Source organism: Convolutriloba macropyga, chromosome 3, assembly GCF_964194025.1.
Source record: "Convolutriloba macropyga chromosome 3, txConMacr16.3, whole genome shotgun sequence".
In the NCBI taxonomy this organism is placed as follows: Eukaryota; Metazoa; Xenacoelomorpha; order Acoela; family Convolutidae; genus Convolutriloba; species Convolutriloba macropyga.
Genome location: NC_134470.1, coordinates 31,475,156 through 31,492,001, shown reverse-complemented (window position 1 = coordinate 31,492,001; position 16,846 = coordinate 31,475,156). Strand labels below are relative to the sequence as shown.

At 36.2% G+C, this 16,846-nt stretch overlaps 1 protein-coding gene across 1 annotated transcript; it reads right to left on the bottom strand.

Moving 5' to 3' along the window:
* Nucleotides 1-2,239: 2,239 nt before the first annotated feature.
* LOC142336607 (uncharacterized) lies at nucleotides 2,240-12,829 on the bottom strand. Its single transcript, XM_075385517.1, has 2 exons — nucleotides 12,405-12,829; nucleotides 2,240-2,556 (listed from the first exon to the last, which is right to left on the bottom strand). Exons 1-2 carry the CDS (start codon nucleotides 12,652-12,654, stop codon nucleotides 2,240-2,242), a joined length of 567 nt encoding a protein of 188 aa, XP_075241632.1. The 5' UTR covers nucleotides 12,655-12,829.
* Between the last annotated feature and the right edge of the window lie 4,017 nt (nucleotides 12,830-16,846).

Below are 16,846 nucleotides of genomic sequence, written 5' to 3'. Positions count from 1 at the left end.
GTGAAGGTCCCAATGATAGCACGAGGTACCGTTATTCGACCAATCGTTGTTGATGCACTGCAAAAAATTTGAGAGACCCAGACCCAGAGGAAGACCAGCGTTCCAGCCAGAACGGCCAAAGTACTGGCCAAGAGATCTTTGTTTTGCCCCAGTACCAGCTCGCTCAGGAGCCAATGCTGACCTCTGTTAGTTATAGTGTGCTTTTTTAGTGGGTTATGGTGATATATCGAGTTATTATAGAACGAGCACTAGCTAACTCGGATCGACTGGGGTCAACTTGGCCCCTGCTCATAGGCCGGTTTTTCGCGAACCAATGATCAAAATAAAGAGTCATATATATGGTTGTACAGCTTATTTCAAGGCGGTTCTAATGAGCCAGGTCTGGTCCCGATTGGTTCAGTATTTTGGGAGATATTTATGATTTCAGACTCTTTACCCCGAAAAAATGGCTCATGCTCAGTGCTCGTTCGTTAATAACTTTTTGTTGAGTGAATGTTTTGGGCTCAATTTTTGATATGAGTGAGCTCATTATGTGTGCTAACTAAATTAGCAGGTCTCAACTAGTTGCGTACTAATTTCTGACATTTCTGACGTTTTTTTCGGCTATTTTTGACATTTTTTAGACCTATTTTGGACGTTTTTTCTGTCATTTCTGACGTTTTTTCGGCTATTTTTGACGTTTTTTAGACCTATTTTGGACGTTTTTTCTGCCATTTCTGACGTTTTTTTCGGCTATTTTTGACGTTTTTTGGACCTATTTTGGAGGTTTTTTCGGCCATTTCTGACGTTTTTTTCGGCTATTTTTGACGTTTTTTAGACCTATTTTGGACGTTTTTTCGGCCATTTCTGACGTTTTATTCGGCTATTTTTGACGTTTTTTAGACCTATTTTGGACGTTTTTTCGGCCATTTCTGACGTTTTTTTCGGCTATTTTTGACGTTTTTTGGACCTATTTTGGACGTTTTTTCGGCCAATTCTGACGTTTTTTTCGGCTATTTTTGACATTTTTTAGACCTATTTTGGACGTTTTTTCTGCCATTTCTGACATTTTTTTCGGCTATTTTTGACGTTTTTTGGACCTGTTTTGGACGTTTTTTCGGCCAATTCTGACGTTTTTTTTCGGCTATTTTTGACGTTTTTTGGACCTAATTTGGACGTTTTTTAGACGTGCCAAGTCTTGGCCAAGACTTGCATTTGGACGTGCACGTCTTGGCCAAGACTTGCATTTGGACGTGCACGTCTTGGCCAAGACTTGCATTTAGACTTGCACGTCTAGGCCAAGACTTGCATTTAGACTTGCACGTCTAGGCCAAGACTTGCATTTAGACTTGCACGTCTAGGCCAAGACTTGCATTTCGACTTGCACGTCTAGGCCAAGACTTGCATTTATACTGAAAAGTGTAAAAAGTGACATGATCATAGCTCTGAATCAGTACTGATACAAGACTTGCAGTTTGACGTGCCCAGTACTGATCTTGACTTGCCGTTCAGTCCGGGCCTATTCTGGAAAAATATAAAAAACACTGGAGGACGTGGAAATTTAGTTTAAAACGGAAATTATAATAAATATAATAGAATAACTTTTGGGATGTTTGTTTAAGGTTTCCGAAGTATGCTAGAGTTAGAAAAATTAAGATCAAATTAGAAACAATTGTGAATCATTGTCACATTGTTAAATAATATCTTCAAGTTATATGTTATAATTATCTTCGAAATAAATATTTCAGACGAATTGCTTTACTCTTGAAGTACCTAAAATATTGTTCATTGCCATCAAATATTACTACTTCGATATTTAACTACTTCGATACTTCGAGGTAAACATCAGTTTAGAAAAAAGTGCTAAATTTGGTTTGGAAAAAAGAGAGAGTAATAATAAGAGAAATAAGTAAAACATAGGGTTAAACTATTTTTTGCAATGTTCCTACTTTCAGTAGCATACACCAGGTTGTCGTTTCAGTTTGCTACCTTTGAAAATTGTATCAATTATTGAATGAAATGTTAGTAAAATTATGATAGCTAGAAACTCTGCGGAAAATCTTAACGATGCTGCCTCCATATTAGAGTGCATAAGTCATTTTGGGTATCATTATATGTACATGCGTCTACACAAGAATAACAGGACAAAGTAATAGCTGAAGAATGAGCGAATACTTAAACGCTTTTCAATGCCAACAAAATTAAAAAGCTATTTAACCTAAAATTTTTAAAAATTCAGCCCATTTTTAATATAATTTTCTTAACTGTCTCCAACCGGGATAAACTGTAATATCAAAATCTTCTCAGACATAAAAAACGAAACAAATCCCGTTTGTGATTTTGTAATAAAGTCGTCCAGTTGAGTGAACAGTCTGATTGTGAAGTTCAATCGAAATGCCTCATCCATAATGGCGAAAACTGCAAATGGATTTCCTGCGGGTGAGCTGATGTCTGTGGAGATTATCATCTCAGAGTAGTCGCTAATATTGGGCATCAGTTTCTGAACCAACTCTTGACAGGCATCTAGTGCAATCACGGTCACTTTGTGCCTCTTCTCTGTTAATTTTCTCACAGTTGCTGTAACACCAAAGTTGTGATGAAAAAAATTTGAAGAATCGTTGGTCATAGCTGTGGTGAATAGGACAGTGGTAAGTTTAAGACTTCCCGTGTTAAGGATAACCATGAAAAAACGTCAATCTTTTGTATGAAATTGTCCTTTTTGTCGGTTTTTCGTCGTTTTCTTCGTTTTCGTCTTCTTTTAATTGTATGGAATAATCGTTTTTTCGTCGTTTCTTTGTCGTTTCTTATACGTTTATTTTTGTAAGAAATCGACGCTTTTCAATCGTTTTTTGTCGTGTCTTAGTAACGAGGAAGAAACGATCATTTCTTACAAAAAATAACCTCGAAGAATTAATCTTTTCTTACAAGTGCAAAACGACAAAAAACAACGAAAACGACCAATACCACGTAAGGGCTTTGATTGTTTTTGTCTAAGGAAAACAATTAAAAAAGCGACGATTTCTTACAAGTGAAAAAACGAAGTTCCTCAACACGGTTTATCACACACCCAAAAAAATTGTCTATGGAAAACATAAGAAATGTCAATACGCTCTGTTTTTAGAGCCGTTTTCGAAGGAAATCTTCAAGCACAAAAATCAAAGGAAAATGGTCTTATGTTTGCTTTCATATGATTATATCAAAAGTGGTGAGTGCGGATTGATGAACTGATTCCTTATAGGTTTTAAACTCAAGAATTGAATCCGCTTATTTCGGTCTCATTTATATCTCAAGTGGAATATGGTTTTTCATATAAACTTTTGTACCTAGAAACTACTACTCACACCCGAAGATTTTTTAGAAGACATAAACGTCAAATAAATGAACATTTTAGGTTGCCAACAGATTTCTGATTACACGAGGTTATGCCACCAGTTTTTAACGTATAGTGGATGGTTTGAACAATATTGCATGAAAATTTTATTATCAATTCTTTTGAAATGTTATGTGAATTCCATTTAATTACAATACAATTTATTCCTCTAAAATTTTTTCCCCTTGAATTTCAAATACAGACTGTTTGTTTATGTAATCTCTACATCCAAGTCGCCGATAATTTTTGACTCAGTCGGACTATCCGGACTCTATGATCTTCACTCCAGAGTGCTACAGTCATTTTCTGAAAATATTGTTCACAATCTTTGCTTCAAGAAACACTATCTTTTTCACAGTATTGAATTTTCATTTGCATCGTATGTCTCATTTTTTCCAAATCACTGCAATTGCAAGGACGCCTAACATCAAATTGTAAATTCTGTCAAAGTGATTGTATTGTACTCCAAAGCATCAGGGATCACCTGACCAAGTGCAAATTTATATAAATTTTTTATTTTTCGAATAATCATGTACAGTTTCTTCGTAAATTTCATTATTTTTGAAAGCTTAATCAATTTTTAAGGTCTTTTGCATGAATGATTCTTAAAACTTTTTTCTCTTTATTTCTTGTGAAAACTTGAGCTTATTGGGGTCTTTTGTTCAGTTTCTTGCTTCAGAAGTTTTAAATTTTAGATAAAGTTTGAATTCATGCTCGAGTCATTATTTATGATCTGAATTGTTTTTTGAATTCTTGTCTATGAAAATCAGCTATTTTGAAGCGCAACAAATTGACAAAAAGCTAAAGAAAAAAGGGGTTGGGAAACTTTTTCAGTGTCTGTTGAAAAAAAAGAAGAAAAGCTCACGTTTTTTGTAGACCTCAATTTTTCTGGTAAAAAACAACAACTTCTTTGAGATTGATCATTTTCTTTTTCTCTCATTAAAACTTTTTTTTAAAAGTTCACTACCGCTTTTATTATATTTTTATTTTACACTTCAGAAGCAATAACTCCGGCTGAGCATCAAACATGCTTGAAAAGTAAAAATCATGCTCAAATTCACTAATCACTCTGTATGGAGGTTTTCCCTGGTCAATTTTGACATTTGACAAATTGATTCCCCTAAAACAACCCTTTCTGTATATACCTTTACGTTTGGAAAACTATTTTAAAATTAAAGAACTGCTTCAACAGATTGTAGAAACGTTAGTCGAACAAAATTTTGCGATAACAAAGGTTAACACAAGAAAGTTCCCACAGATTTTAAATTAAATGCATGCATTTGATTCAATGTAAAGTGTTTTTGCACCCAATTCTATTTGAACAGAACATTTTTTAATATTTAAATTCTTGTCATGGTAAGATATAGATGATCACAGTACCCTTTTCTCTCAGATTTTATCTTCAAGCTAAGTGCTTATGTTAACCGCAAAATTAGACCTGACTTTATATGGCCAAAATTGACCAATAACTGGATTTCGCTGCATTCCGCAAATACATTCCGCTTTGCTATGTTAGTACGTTGAACCAAAGAAAAAATTGCACAATTGTCTTACATCAAAACAACTAGCCCGTACTTAACGCCAAGTCATTATCAGTACTGGGCAAGTCTAATTCCAAGTCTAAGTATCTGTACTGGTTCAGAGCTATGATCATAACACATTTAAGACTTGTCAGACTTGGCCAAGACTTGGCAAGTCTTAATCCAAGTCTTGGCCAAGACTTGGCAAGTCTTAATCCGAGTCTTGGCCAAGACTTGCCAAGTCTTAATCCAAGTCTTGGCCAAGACTTGCCAAGTCTTAATCCAGTCTCAAATGGCCGAAAAAAAGGTCAAAATAGCCGAAAAAAACGTCAAAAATAGCCGAAAAAACGTCAAAAACGGCCGAAAAAAAGGTCAAACATAGCCGAAAAAACGTCAAAAATAGCCGAAAAAACGTCAAAAATGGCCGAAAAAAAGGTCAAAAATAGCCGAAAGAAAGGCTATTTTGAACGAAAAGGGTAGCTTCAGTTACCTTTCAGGCTACTAGGTTTCCGCAAAATTTGCCAAAGTTTGAGTAGTTGTAGCAAAGCTATAAATCATGTGCCTGAACTCGGCATTGAAATGTAACTCAGCTATTTTTTTCTTGTTACTTTAACTCTGCTATTGATGCAACTAAAATACAATTCAGTGGTCACATAACTCCGCTGAAAAAGAGTAATTGTAAATCACGTAAGCACATGCAAAGACAAAGCGAATTATTAAGTTAAGTTTTCGGATGTACTTAAAGCTTTACAGGCTTTTTAGCCTACTTTTTGCTTTTTACTCAATTTAGTTCTGCAAATCCGTCCTTGATTGCAACTAACCGGTTCGAGGGTCGCTCTCATTCAACGCAGAAAATTTGCAAGATAAGCTGTCAATGCGGAAAACTTTGTAAGATAAGCGGCGAAGAAATTAAAATTACATAAATCAGGCGGTTAATGCGATGAAAAAAAAATTGCCTGGTAGCGATGAAATTAAATAAACTTACCGCTTAGATAAAAGTGTCAAAAGAAGATGTAATATTAGGACGTAATTTTAGAGGGTAAAACGATGTAAGATAAGGGTGGTAATGTGGAATAAGGTAAGAATTGTTAGGTTTTACCCCTCCTAAGCGGTGAAATTATGTAATTTCAACAGCAGGGTAAGCGGGAACTTACAAAAAATCAACGCATTTCACCGCTAAAATATCTAATTTCACAGCTAACAATCGCAAATCTTACAAAAAATCAACGCCCATGTCTGACAGAAAGTAAAGTGAACTTGATTTAAATTCAAATCAAATACACTAGAATTTAGTGAGAGCTGGCGCAGCGGAAACAAATTGGATGACAAGCAGGAGGTGAGAGGTGCAAACCCGTATAAGGCCAGTAATTTGTAGTAAGCGGTGAAATTACATAATTTAGCGATGAAATGTCGTCAATTATTGTAAGTTCACTGCTTACTCTAGTGGTGAAATTACATAATTTTACCACATTTCGCCGCAAAATAATGTACGAAATTTGCGTTAAAAAAAATTTTCACGCTTATGTTACATATTTTTCCAATTTTTCGTCGCACCGGGTAAGCATAAACAAGCGAATTAAATTAATTTGAGATATATATGCTGAGAAAAATTTCATCTTTCAAAAATTTTTTGATAGAAACAAGTTTTCATGCCCAACAAACCGTCATTCTTGTTTTTTGTACGTATTGTGTTCTTTTTTCCGTTTTTTCGTGTTTTACTCTTTATTATTAGACCCTTGATACAATCACCGCTTACCACTCAAATACACAGACAGACACACATAAACACATGACAGATGCAAAAGGTGATAATGCGTCAAGGAAAACTAATAAGTAAACTTTTTTAATTGTTTAATTTTTTAGTAATTTTTTCAAAAAATTTGTCTGCTTTTTTAATTTTCTAAATAAAAGATGTTTTTCTCTATCGTTTTGTTCGAAAAGATGTTTGTAGATACTACTCTAAAGCAAGAGGAATTTAGCAATCAGCACGAAAGAGAAAAAAATTGCTGCCTTAAATATGCTCTGTCTAGCATCTTGTGACTTCCAGCCTTTCTCGAAAACAGTGAGAGCAATTTTCTCAAAATACCTCTATTTTCTTAACTTCAGCATCAACTCCATGGTTGTACATAATTTTGAAACCAATTACAACTACTCTATGCGCCCAGAAGCCATTTAAGAAATCAGTATCCAATTATTCACCGCAGAGTAAATCGCCAATTCACGAAACCAAATGAACATACGCAGATGTTCAAACTATTTGATTGAAATTACCGTTGAATATTACTTAAAGCTATTATGATTTTTGATGCATTCTGTTTGTTACATAAGGATCTTTGTAAAATTTCTCCGACAAAAAATGAAACTATCAGAAATGAATTTTGTACTCTTTTATTCAAAATAGTAGGTTTTCATTCTACTTCCTCTGAAATCTATAATGGCAATATTTCATTTTTGAAAATTAACAAAATTTTTGTTATATTTTTTGGATGACAATGAAGAGGTAACTAACTATTTAAACAGGGAGCATTGAATTATATGCTAGACGCTTGTTAGATTTTATAAAAATTCAATAAACTTTCAATCCAATTATAATTAAGCACAGTTAAATGTAAATGTAGTTATATAACAAGCCGTGGAATTTAATACACATATTGTGGAGTTCAATTAGATACACCGTGCTTATAAGAATAGATGAATTCAGTTGCTGGAATTGGCAACCACTTAACAATTTTGAGAGAAACTCAGTTGCACAAAAATAAGAGAATCATTTTTTACAGAAACCAAGCTACAAAAAGATTGTGGTCGCAATTCCGCAACTTAGCCTAACTGAATTCCACGAGAGGGCAAAGGTCACTTCTACTCAGGTCTGTCTTTGCAATTTAATTGTGATCGATAACACGGGTCAAAGAATTCAATAAGTTGAATTTTAAATTAAATTTTGAACTGAAAATATACAAAAATTAGCTTGTATTTATAGTGGTTATCTATGCGAAAATATACAGAGAAAATTTAGATTAGCTAAAAATATTTTACATGATTGGCATGTGAATAGATCTTAACTCCGAATCCCGGAGGTGATTTTCTATTTTCATCAACATTTCATGAGAATCATATATGGCTTGGGTACAATCGAGCTCTTTAGTTGGAGGTCGGTGGATGTTAAAATCAGGTTTGTGTTGGTCGGAGAATTTACTTCTGACATATGATTGATAGGTCAATAAGATAATAATAGCGCGAAAACAAAATTAGAATTGTGTTTAGTTTTGTAGCCATTACTTATCGACACAGCAATAAAGTTCGCCAGGTAAGTTCTTCTTTCGTTGTTTGAAACTTTAATAAAGAAAACTTCTAAGTTTCTTGATGTTTCTTGGAAACCATCACATCCTTCCTCCTTTTTTAAGCAAGTTTGTGGGTATAGGTTCTCCAAATCTGTCGGGTTGTTTTCTGTTTCTTGTTGATGTTCGTGGAGGCTCAGAGGTTTCGGTTCATTGGTGCTCTGCAGATGATGTGGCTGCAGAAGCTTCATCTTGGAATGAAAGTCCCACATCTGTACTCTGAAGTTGTTGTTTTGATTGAGATATGGTCTCCTCCACTGTTGGTTCAATTTTCACATTGTCCTCGTCTAGTCTCGCAATTTGGTTGTCGCTCACTAGAATAGTCCGTGCTGAGTTTTCGGGCTGTATGAAAGATGTGTTCAAGCCCTTCCTGATGATGAAGATAGCAGGAACTGTTTTTGTGTTTTCGTTGGCCTTGAAGAGAATGGGTTCGCACAAGTCGAAATCTGCTATTGCTGGTAGTCTCACTCTGCGTCCCAACAAGAATTCAACTGGAGTTTTGCTCCTCGTCTTTGAAGTGTTGCGATGCGTCATCAGTGCTCTCTGCAGGAATGCTCCAAATGACACATTAGGTTGGGACTCCACGCTTGAAGTGCCCGCTTCACTGTCTGAACTGCTCTTTCAGCTAGTCCATTAGCTCTTGGATGATAGACGGGTGATTCTATTTTCTTAATTCCCAGTCATTCACACCACTTTTTAAGGTCACCACTTACAAATTCAGGACCATTATCAGAAACTAAAGTTTTTGGTATTCCGAATCTTGCGAAGATTTGATTAAGATTTATTTTAACTGTTTCTGATGTTCTATTTCCCGCGGGGAAGGTTTCTATCCAACCAGAACCAGCGTCAACAATTACTAAGATATTGCCTTGGTCCTTAACATAACCCCAGTCCATGTGGAGCCGTTCCCAAGCGTCGGCTTCTGGCCACGTAGAGACAGTTTTTCCCAGGCTAGGCCTGTTCAATTGACAATTCTTACATTTACTAACAAAGTGTTGAACGTCTTGGGTAATGCCAGGCCACCATCCTATCATTCTGACTGATGCCACAGTTGCATTCTTTCCGGGATGTTTCTCATTCGCTTTTGCCAAAACCAAGTCTCGTAGTTTGGGTGGAATGAAAGGAACAACAGCTCTGAAGATGATTCCATTATGTAAAGTGAGTGCATCTTTCTGTTGTTCGAATCCTTTTTCCTAACATTGTTTCCAATTGCCGCTTTTGATTCGTTTCCTTATGTCCTGGAAGAGTCGGTTTGTTCCAAGTTCAGTTTTGTTTTCTTCTTGGGTCACCAAATCACTGTGGGCGAAGTAGATGTTATTGATTGCGACGCACACTCGATCGTTGTCCGATTCATCTCTGCATGGGGTATCTGCTCTCCTGGTGTGTACCTCAACTCATAGTCGAAACCCATTAGAGCTATTGCCCATCTTGTGATTCTCGCTGAAAATTTTAAGGGTAGTATTTTCGTTGCAAAATCAGGAATCAATCTTCCGTAAGAATTTGCCCAACAAACAATTCGAGTTATTGTTGTTAGTTCGTGCTTTTTCATTTTTGTTTCAACACGTTTTGGAATCTGGTGCTTTTGCCTCCATTGAAATGGAGTATTCCAAAAAACTAACGCTATCGATTGGTTTTGAGTTAGATTTTTTCTCATTAACAGTAAAGTTTTTCTCACGTAGTCGAATTTTGACTGCAACCATTCTTTTGTCGAACTCCTCCTTGGTAGTTCCATACACCAACACATCGTCTTGAAATATCACAACACCTTTAAGTCCTTTGATTGTTGATTCGATGCAATTCTGGAAGATTGAAGAAGAGTTTTTCAATCCCTGAGGTAGTCGGCACATCTTGAACAGTCCCTGAGATGTGTTGATTGTGCATATATCTTTAGCTTCTTCGTCAAGTTCAATTTGATAGTAGGCATCTGAGAGGTCAATTTTGCCAAAGTATGAAGCCCCATGTAGGTTGTGGATAATCGTCTGCATGTCCGGTATTGGGTAGTCCTCATCCATGACCTTGCCATTGATGTGCACTTTCAAGTCCACGCAAAGTCTCAGTTCTCCACTCTTCTCTCGCTGCCAAACCACTGGAGATGCATTAGTGTCTCCTCCTGGCTGTACCGCTTAAAGGATGCCTTGTCTGACTATTTGTTCCAGCTTCTCTGTGACCTTGTCTGAAAGAGGTAGAGGTACTTTTCTGGCATTGCAGAACATTGGCTGTGTTCCTGGTATCAGCTTCACATGAGCTTTGTAATCCTTCACAGCAGGTAGGTACTCGGCTGTGATGTTGTTCACGCCGTGCTTGGGTAGAAGGTCTCTACCAAGTAGTCCAAACTCCTTATCAGACTGCACAACTGCAAGTTGTTTTTGAGTTAGCCTGCTTCCGTTCCACTCAACGTCACAAGTAAGTGATCCCAGAAGCGTTAATTGGTGACCATCATAAGCTTCAAGATGTCTTATCTTACCATCCAACTGAGGTTTACCAAGCGCAGTCCATATTTTTGATGATATCACTGTGCTATCTGCACCTGTGTCTACCTGCATTTTTAATTTGCAGTTATTTATTGAGATATATTCCCATGTCACAGACATGCTAAAGTTTTGTTCTTTAGTATAAAACATGCCCATCTCCGATGCTGGAGATGCTTGCTCTGAAGAAACATTTTCTTCTTCGCAAAAGTTATTCTGTTTATTGTACTTACCTGAATTTGGTTGGGGTCTGCTTCTACACATTTTTGAGAAGTGCCCCACCTTTTCAAAGGTGTTGCATTTTTTACTTAGCGCTGGACAGGGTCTACTAGAGTGTGGCTTACCTCCACACCTAGTGCACATGTTGTTATTTTTATTAGCCGTAATTTTTTCATTTGGTTTTCGAAAGGTCTTTTTGAAGTTGAACACAACTTCTTCTTTCACATTAAAGGGCTTATTACCTAATGAGGAACTTGCAAAAGCCATTGCTTGACTTCTGAACTGTAAGCTCTCGGTCATTTCAGTAACCGACATTGCTGGTTTTGCTTTAATACCGTCTAGTAGTCTAAGTTTTGCTTCAGGGTCCCTCAAACCTGAGATAAACTTTATTTTTACCAACTCCTCTTCGGGGTTGGCCGCTGTTTTCAGTTTTTCGAAGTCACAATAGCGTCTTTCTTCTCTAAGACGCGCTAGGAAGTCGTCGTCTGACTCCCCTACACCTTGTATAACGGACAGAAATTTAGCCCTTTCTGCCGTTACTACTCTCTCTTTAGGAGAAATATAGTTTTGGATTGCCAATCTGATGTCTTTATACGGATTTTCTATCAAATTCCTAGGACTCATTAGGCTCCTAAGTTTAATAATTGCATCTTGCCCGCACAGACTAAGGAAGAGATTGGTTACCTGTAGGTCCTGTACAGTACCGTCGTTGTTGACTTTGTCCTATTTCTTCTCTGCGCGACATTTCGCCACAAAAGACATAATCCACGCAGTAGCTGATTCTGCATTCTGTAGATCAAAAATTTGTCTGTCTGTAGCTGGTCTGGACACCATTGTCGTGGTCGACAACACGGGTCAAAGAATTCAATAAGTTGAATTTTAAATTAAATTTTGAACTGAAAATATACAAAAATTAGCTTGTATTTATAGTGGTTATCTATGCGAAAATATACAGAGAAAATTTAGATTAGCTAAAAATATTTTACATGATTGGCATGTGAATAGATCTTAACTCCGAATCCCGGAGGTGATTTTCTATTTTCATCAACATTTCATGAGAATCATATATGGCTTGGGTACAATCGAGTTCATTAGTTGGAGGTCGGTGGATGTTAAAATCAGGTTTGTGTTGGTGGGAGAATTTACTTCTGACATATGATTGATAGGTCAATAAGATAATGATAGCGCCAAAACAAAATTAGAATTGAGTTTAGTTTTGTAGCCATTACTTATCGACACAGCAATAAAGTTCGTCAGGTAAGTTCTTCTTTCGTTCTTTGAAACTTTAATAAAGAAAACTTCTAAGTTTCTTGATGTTTCTTGGAAACCATCACTTTAATGTTCTGACTTTTACTACGACAGTTCATATATTTAGAAGTCTTAAGTTGATTTTGTTCAACTTTGTAATTTCCATTGAAGACACCGGGCTGTGACTTAATATTCCGCTCTAAATGCGAACAAATGGATTAGATTGGCTGAGAAAAATATAAGCAAAAAATATAGTGAACAGTACCTGCAGCTGGGTTTAAATGCCCTCTGAAGCAGTGAGTTGCCACCAAAATATGAAAGGATTTATCGACTGGATTAGTTCGTACATTATCAAGCGTAGGTTCTGAGAAATTTTCATCATCATCACGATTTGACAATTTTACTGGATTCGCAGGATTAGTCTCATCTTTGTTTACTATTTCACCTGTATTGGCAATGCAAGTGCAGTTGATAGTCAGAAATAGAAAAATAACTAGTAGGACTATAATTCTCATGTTTATAATTGAAACAAATCAATGACCCAAATGGAACCCGGCTTCGAAACATACAAATTTATCAATTAATGCCAGATATGCCGGATTTGTGAGTAACGAAACTAAGACACTGAGAGTAAATAATTTACCGAACAAAAGCTACCATTTTTGGGCAGTTGGTAGATTGAACTTAATATTTGCCAAGCATTGTGTGTAAGGTATCGTTTAAGTACCATAAATGAATTTATCGGTAATTGTTGTTCGAATATAGTGCTCTGCTTTGTCAAATAATTTTCTTTGAGAATTTCCAGAGAATCAACTACGACGTTCCCGGACTTGAGTCCCATGATATTTCAGTACTGAACAATAGTATTTGAATTCTGTATTTTTACTCTGACCAGTACTATGATCATGTCATATTTTAGACTTTTCATGGTAAAATACAGAACAAAAAAAGGTTCTCTGAATTTAGTCTGAAACATTATAAATTTGCAGCCTTAAAATACTCTGAACCGTAAGAAAATTCATTCTGAATTTATCCTGTAAATACTGAGTATATCCTGTTTCAGACTGGTTTGGCGGCCAAGCTGGTGGCTGGCGGCCTACATATGTTATGGGGTTTGTACACATAGCATGGGTTGTACACGTGTTTCCTACATATAGCATGGATTTTACACGTGTTTACTACGTATGGAATGGGTTGTACACGTGTCTACTATGTATGGAATGGGTTGCACACGTGTTCACTACGTATGGAATGGGTTGTACACGTGTTCACTACGTAAGGAATGGATTGTACACGTGTTTAAATATTACGACGAGGAGAGGGCACGTGCGTATAGTAAAAAAAAGGAGCAGAATACAGTGAATTAAACCTGAATTAAGATATTTAGGTTGCGAAAGAGTTTATTGGTTTTAGTTTTAGAATTCAGTCCATTTAACATCAAGTTTGCCCGGAGTTGTCCGAAATTGGCCAAAGTTGTCCGAATTTGCCCAGAGATGTCCGAATTTGCCCAAAATTGTCCCAATTTGCCCAAAGTTGTCCGAATTTGCCCGGAGATGTCCGAAATTGTCCATCCATTTAGTTTTTCCCATCGCAGCAACAGAAAATCTTTTACATAAAATGCTAATCTATTATGGTCCCCCCCCCGCTACAAATAGGTCGGTCGTTCAAATTTAATCAACACCTGTTGCGATAATAGTAGTTAAATAAACTGCCAGTGTAATAAATCTTAATGCCCAATTGACACTGAAAAACACTTCAGAATTAGACTATGAGTTTATCACACAAAAAGAAAAACAGATCCGAAGAAATATCACGTCTTTGAAAAGGTACTTGTCCACAAAAGATAAAAATGAAAAACCAATAAAACTTTGCTCAATTTTGATCGCAACAGGTGTTGATTAAAAAATTTACCACACGGTTGTTATCGCCCTCAAAATTATCATAACACCTCGGCTTCGCCTCGGAGTTTGATAACTTCTCGGTGGCGATAACAACCGTGTGATAACATTCAAAAGCAATCTACTATGCAAAAAGCTACCGAAGTGCGCAGAGGGTGCAAAATATATAGGCCTAATAAGCGAGGGGACGCGACAGAATAGAACCGCTATTGGAAACTAGAAAATTATTAATTGCTGCAATAATGGGAGAAACTAAAAAAAAGTTTTTTCCCCTAAACTATTATTATTTATGTTTGATCTACTGGTTTGCCTAAATGAAAAGAAAATTTAGGGGAAAAAACTAATCCAATTGCAAAGATTGAAAATTACATTTAATACATGGATCTTTTCCGTTTGTGCCCCCAGTAACAGATAGTGTCCTCACTTGTTCAATCATTATGTAAAAAATATGGCACGTGCGTCTGGGGGTGGGTGAATAATATGCACCAATCTAAGCGGGGGGGCACAAATGAACAAGATCCTAATACATTGGCAAAAAGCTTTTCTTTTAAACAGAATGCGACTTGATATAGATCTATCACAACCAATCTTGAGGCTTTTCCCGAAAGAATACTTTGTAGAGCAATTTAAAACACTATTACGTAAGCGGACAAATATACCGCACTTTTTTCATCAACTAGCGTAACGAAGGCTTATAAACTAGTGTAACGAGGGTATTTGACCGCATCTGGCCATGCCTCGCGGGCCATGGCCATGCCTCAGCGGCCCGTGGGACTTGATATGAATCTATCACAACCGAACTACTGATTTATGGACCAATGAGACTTTTATGACCAATTATGATAAAACTGTCGGCTAAATTTCTCATTTTTTCCTTGTCGGCTAAACGCCCTGTCGGCCAATTTTCCTAGCACCCAGTAGTATATCATATCAGGCACACACTTTGGACTTATTCTAGGCTTCACTTTGCTGCTCCATTCTATTGTCAAGCAATGTTCATTGTACATTTTCAGCTCATACTTTGATTTTAGAGAGCTGCGACAATTCAATTAATTTCAACAAATATCCGTTGGGAGTTATAGAAAAAAAATAAACAAACACGAGAATTAATTATGGAACAACAATCGCAAAACGTGACAGTTTTTCCACATCATATATATATATATATATATATTTATATATATATATATATATATATATATATATATATATATATATATATATATATATATATATATATATATATATATATATATATATATATATATATATATATAAATAATTCGAACTTCACAGCAAAGGCAGAGAGATAGTAACAACTAAGAGTATCATTATCATCCAATTTTGAATAAAACTTTAGATTTCTTCGTTTTTTCAGAAAAAAAGATTTGGCTCATTAAGTATTGAAAGTATTTTAAAAAAATTGACTCGCTCAATGCAGGGATATTGTATGCAAGACGAATCACATAAAATTTAAAACCCATTTATCATTGACATTTGCCCAGCATCATTGAAAATTGGTATTCTAACTATCACCCTTTCGAAATTTGATCATGCAAAATAAAATTCAATTGAGATTAGTTTCTTGTTCAGGAATTTTAAATATGAGATGTTTGATGATACAAGTTACTTGAATTAATATTAGAGTGATGTTGTTTGCAATTATTTAATGCTCTTCAAAATTCTTTTGACAAAATGAATTGAAAACATTTGACAGATTTTGTTGCACTGCTTGGTTTAAGCTACCCTAGTCACAGTCCGACACTTATCTTCCACCATCTTGCCAAATGTCTGCAAATGACGCTCATATTGCATTATGCAAGACCACGACGCCAGTGTTGCATGATTCTCACAAGATCTCGCAAGATAGAGGCCAGAAAATGTCAGACATAAAAACTCAGTTTTTAATACTTATTCAATCAAAGACCATATCCTCTAATGAGTTCAGCGCATTGACTGAGACTTTCGTTTGAAACAACAACGTATTTGAAAAACTCTTTTCATCAGGTAGTGGTCAATAATGGAGAGTTAATTCTGTCTGCCATAAGAACTAAAAAATTAATAACAAAGCCTCCAATACCCCCCTACAAATGCACCATCTCTCTAGTAGTCAAGGAAACTAAAAATGACTACGATTAAGCTCAGAGTAGATTTATGGACGCCTATCTTGCAAGGCTCTTGCAAGAGTTCGACGCTGATCGTGCAACTCCTTTGCAAGAATTGGATGCTTGTTTTACAAAATTCTGGTCAGACTTCTCCACATATCTTGTAAAAATCTTGATTTTGACGCTCATCTTGCAGGAACCTCACAAATCGATGCCTATCTTTTTTTTACTTGTGCATATCCGACGGCTATCTTGCAAGAATCTTGCAATATCTTACTAGATGGGGGTGATCTTAGAAGACTATTGCAGGAGGATTCTTGCAAGATCTTGCAAGAAAATCGTCAGTCATAGACAAGGAGTGTTGGTACTTTGATCGATTTGCTTACAAAAGTAGGATTAAAAATCTTTGGGGGCGGAGGCAAAACTAGCGAAAACTGTCCGTTTTTTCCGTTTTTTTTCTGATAGACTGGTACCTCGTTCATCATTTTTTTCTTCGAAAAAATTCATTGAAATGAAGACCATAATGTCATCAAAGGGTATTGTTCTCATCCTTTTCGCTGCATCCTAAAAATATGCCATCCCATCGAATATATTGGGAAGTAAAATAATGAAATTGACAAAGAGAAGTTGGCAAACTATTCCAAACTCTGTACAAATACCTCGAAAAAGGCCCTGTCTTCCTGGTGATTTGCTTACTCATCACA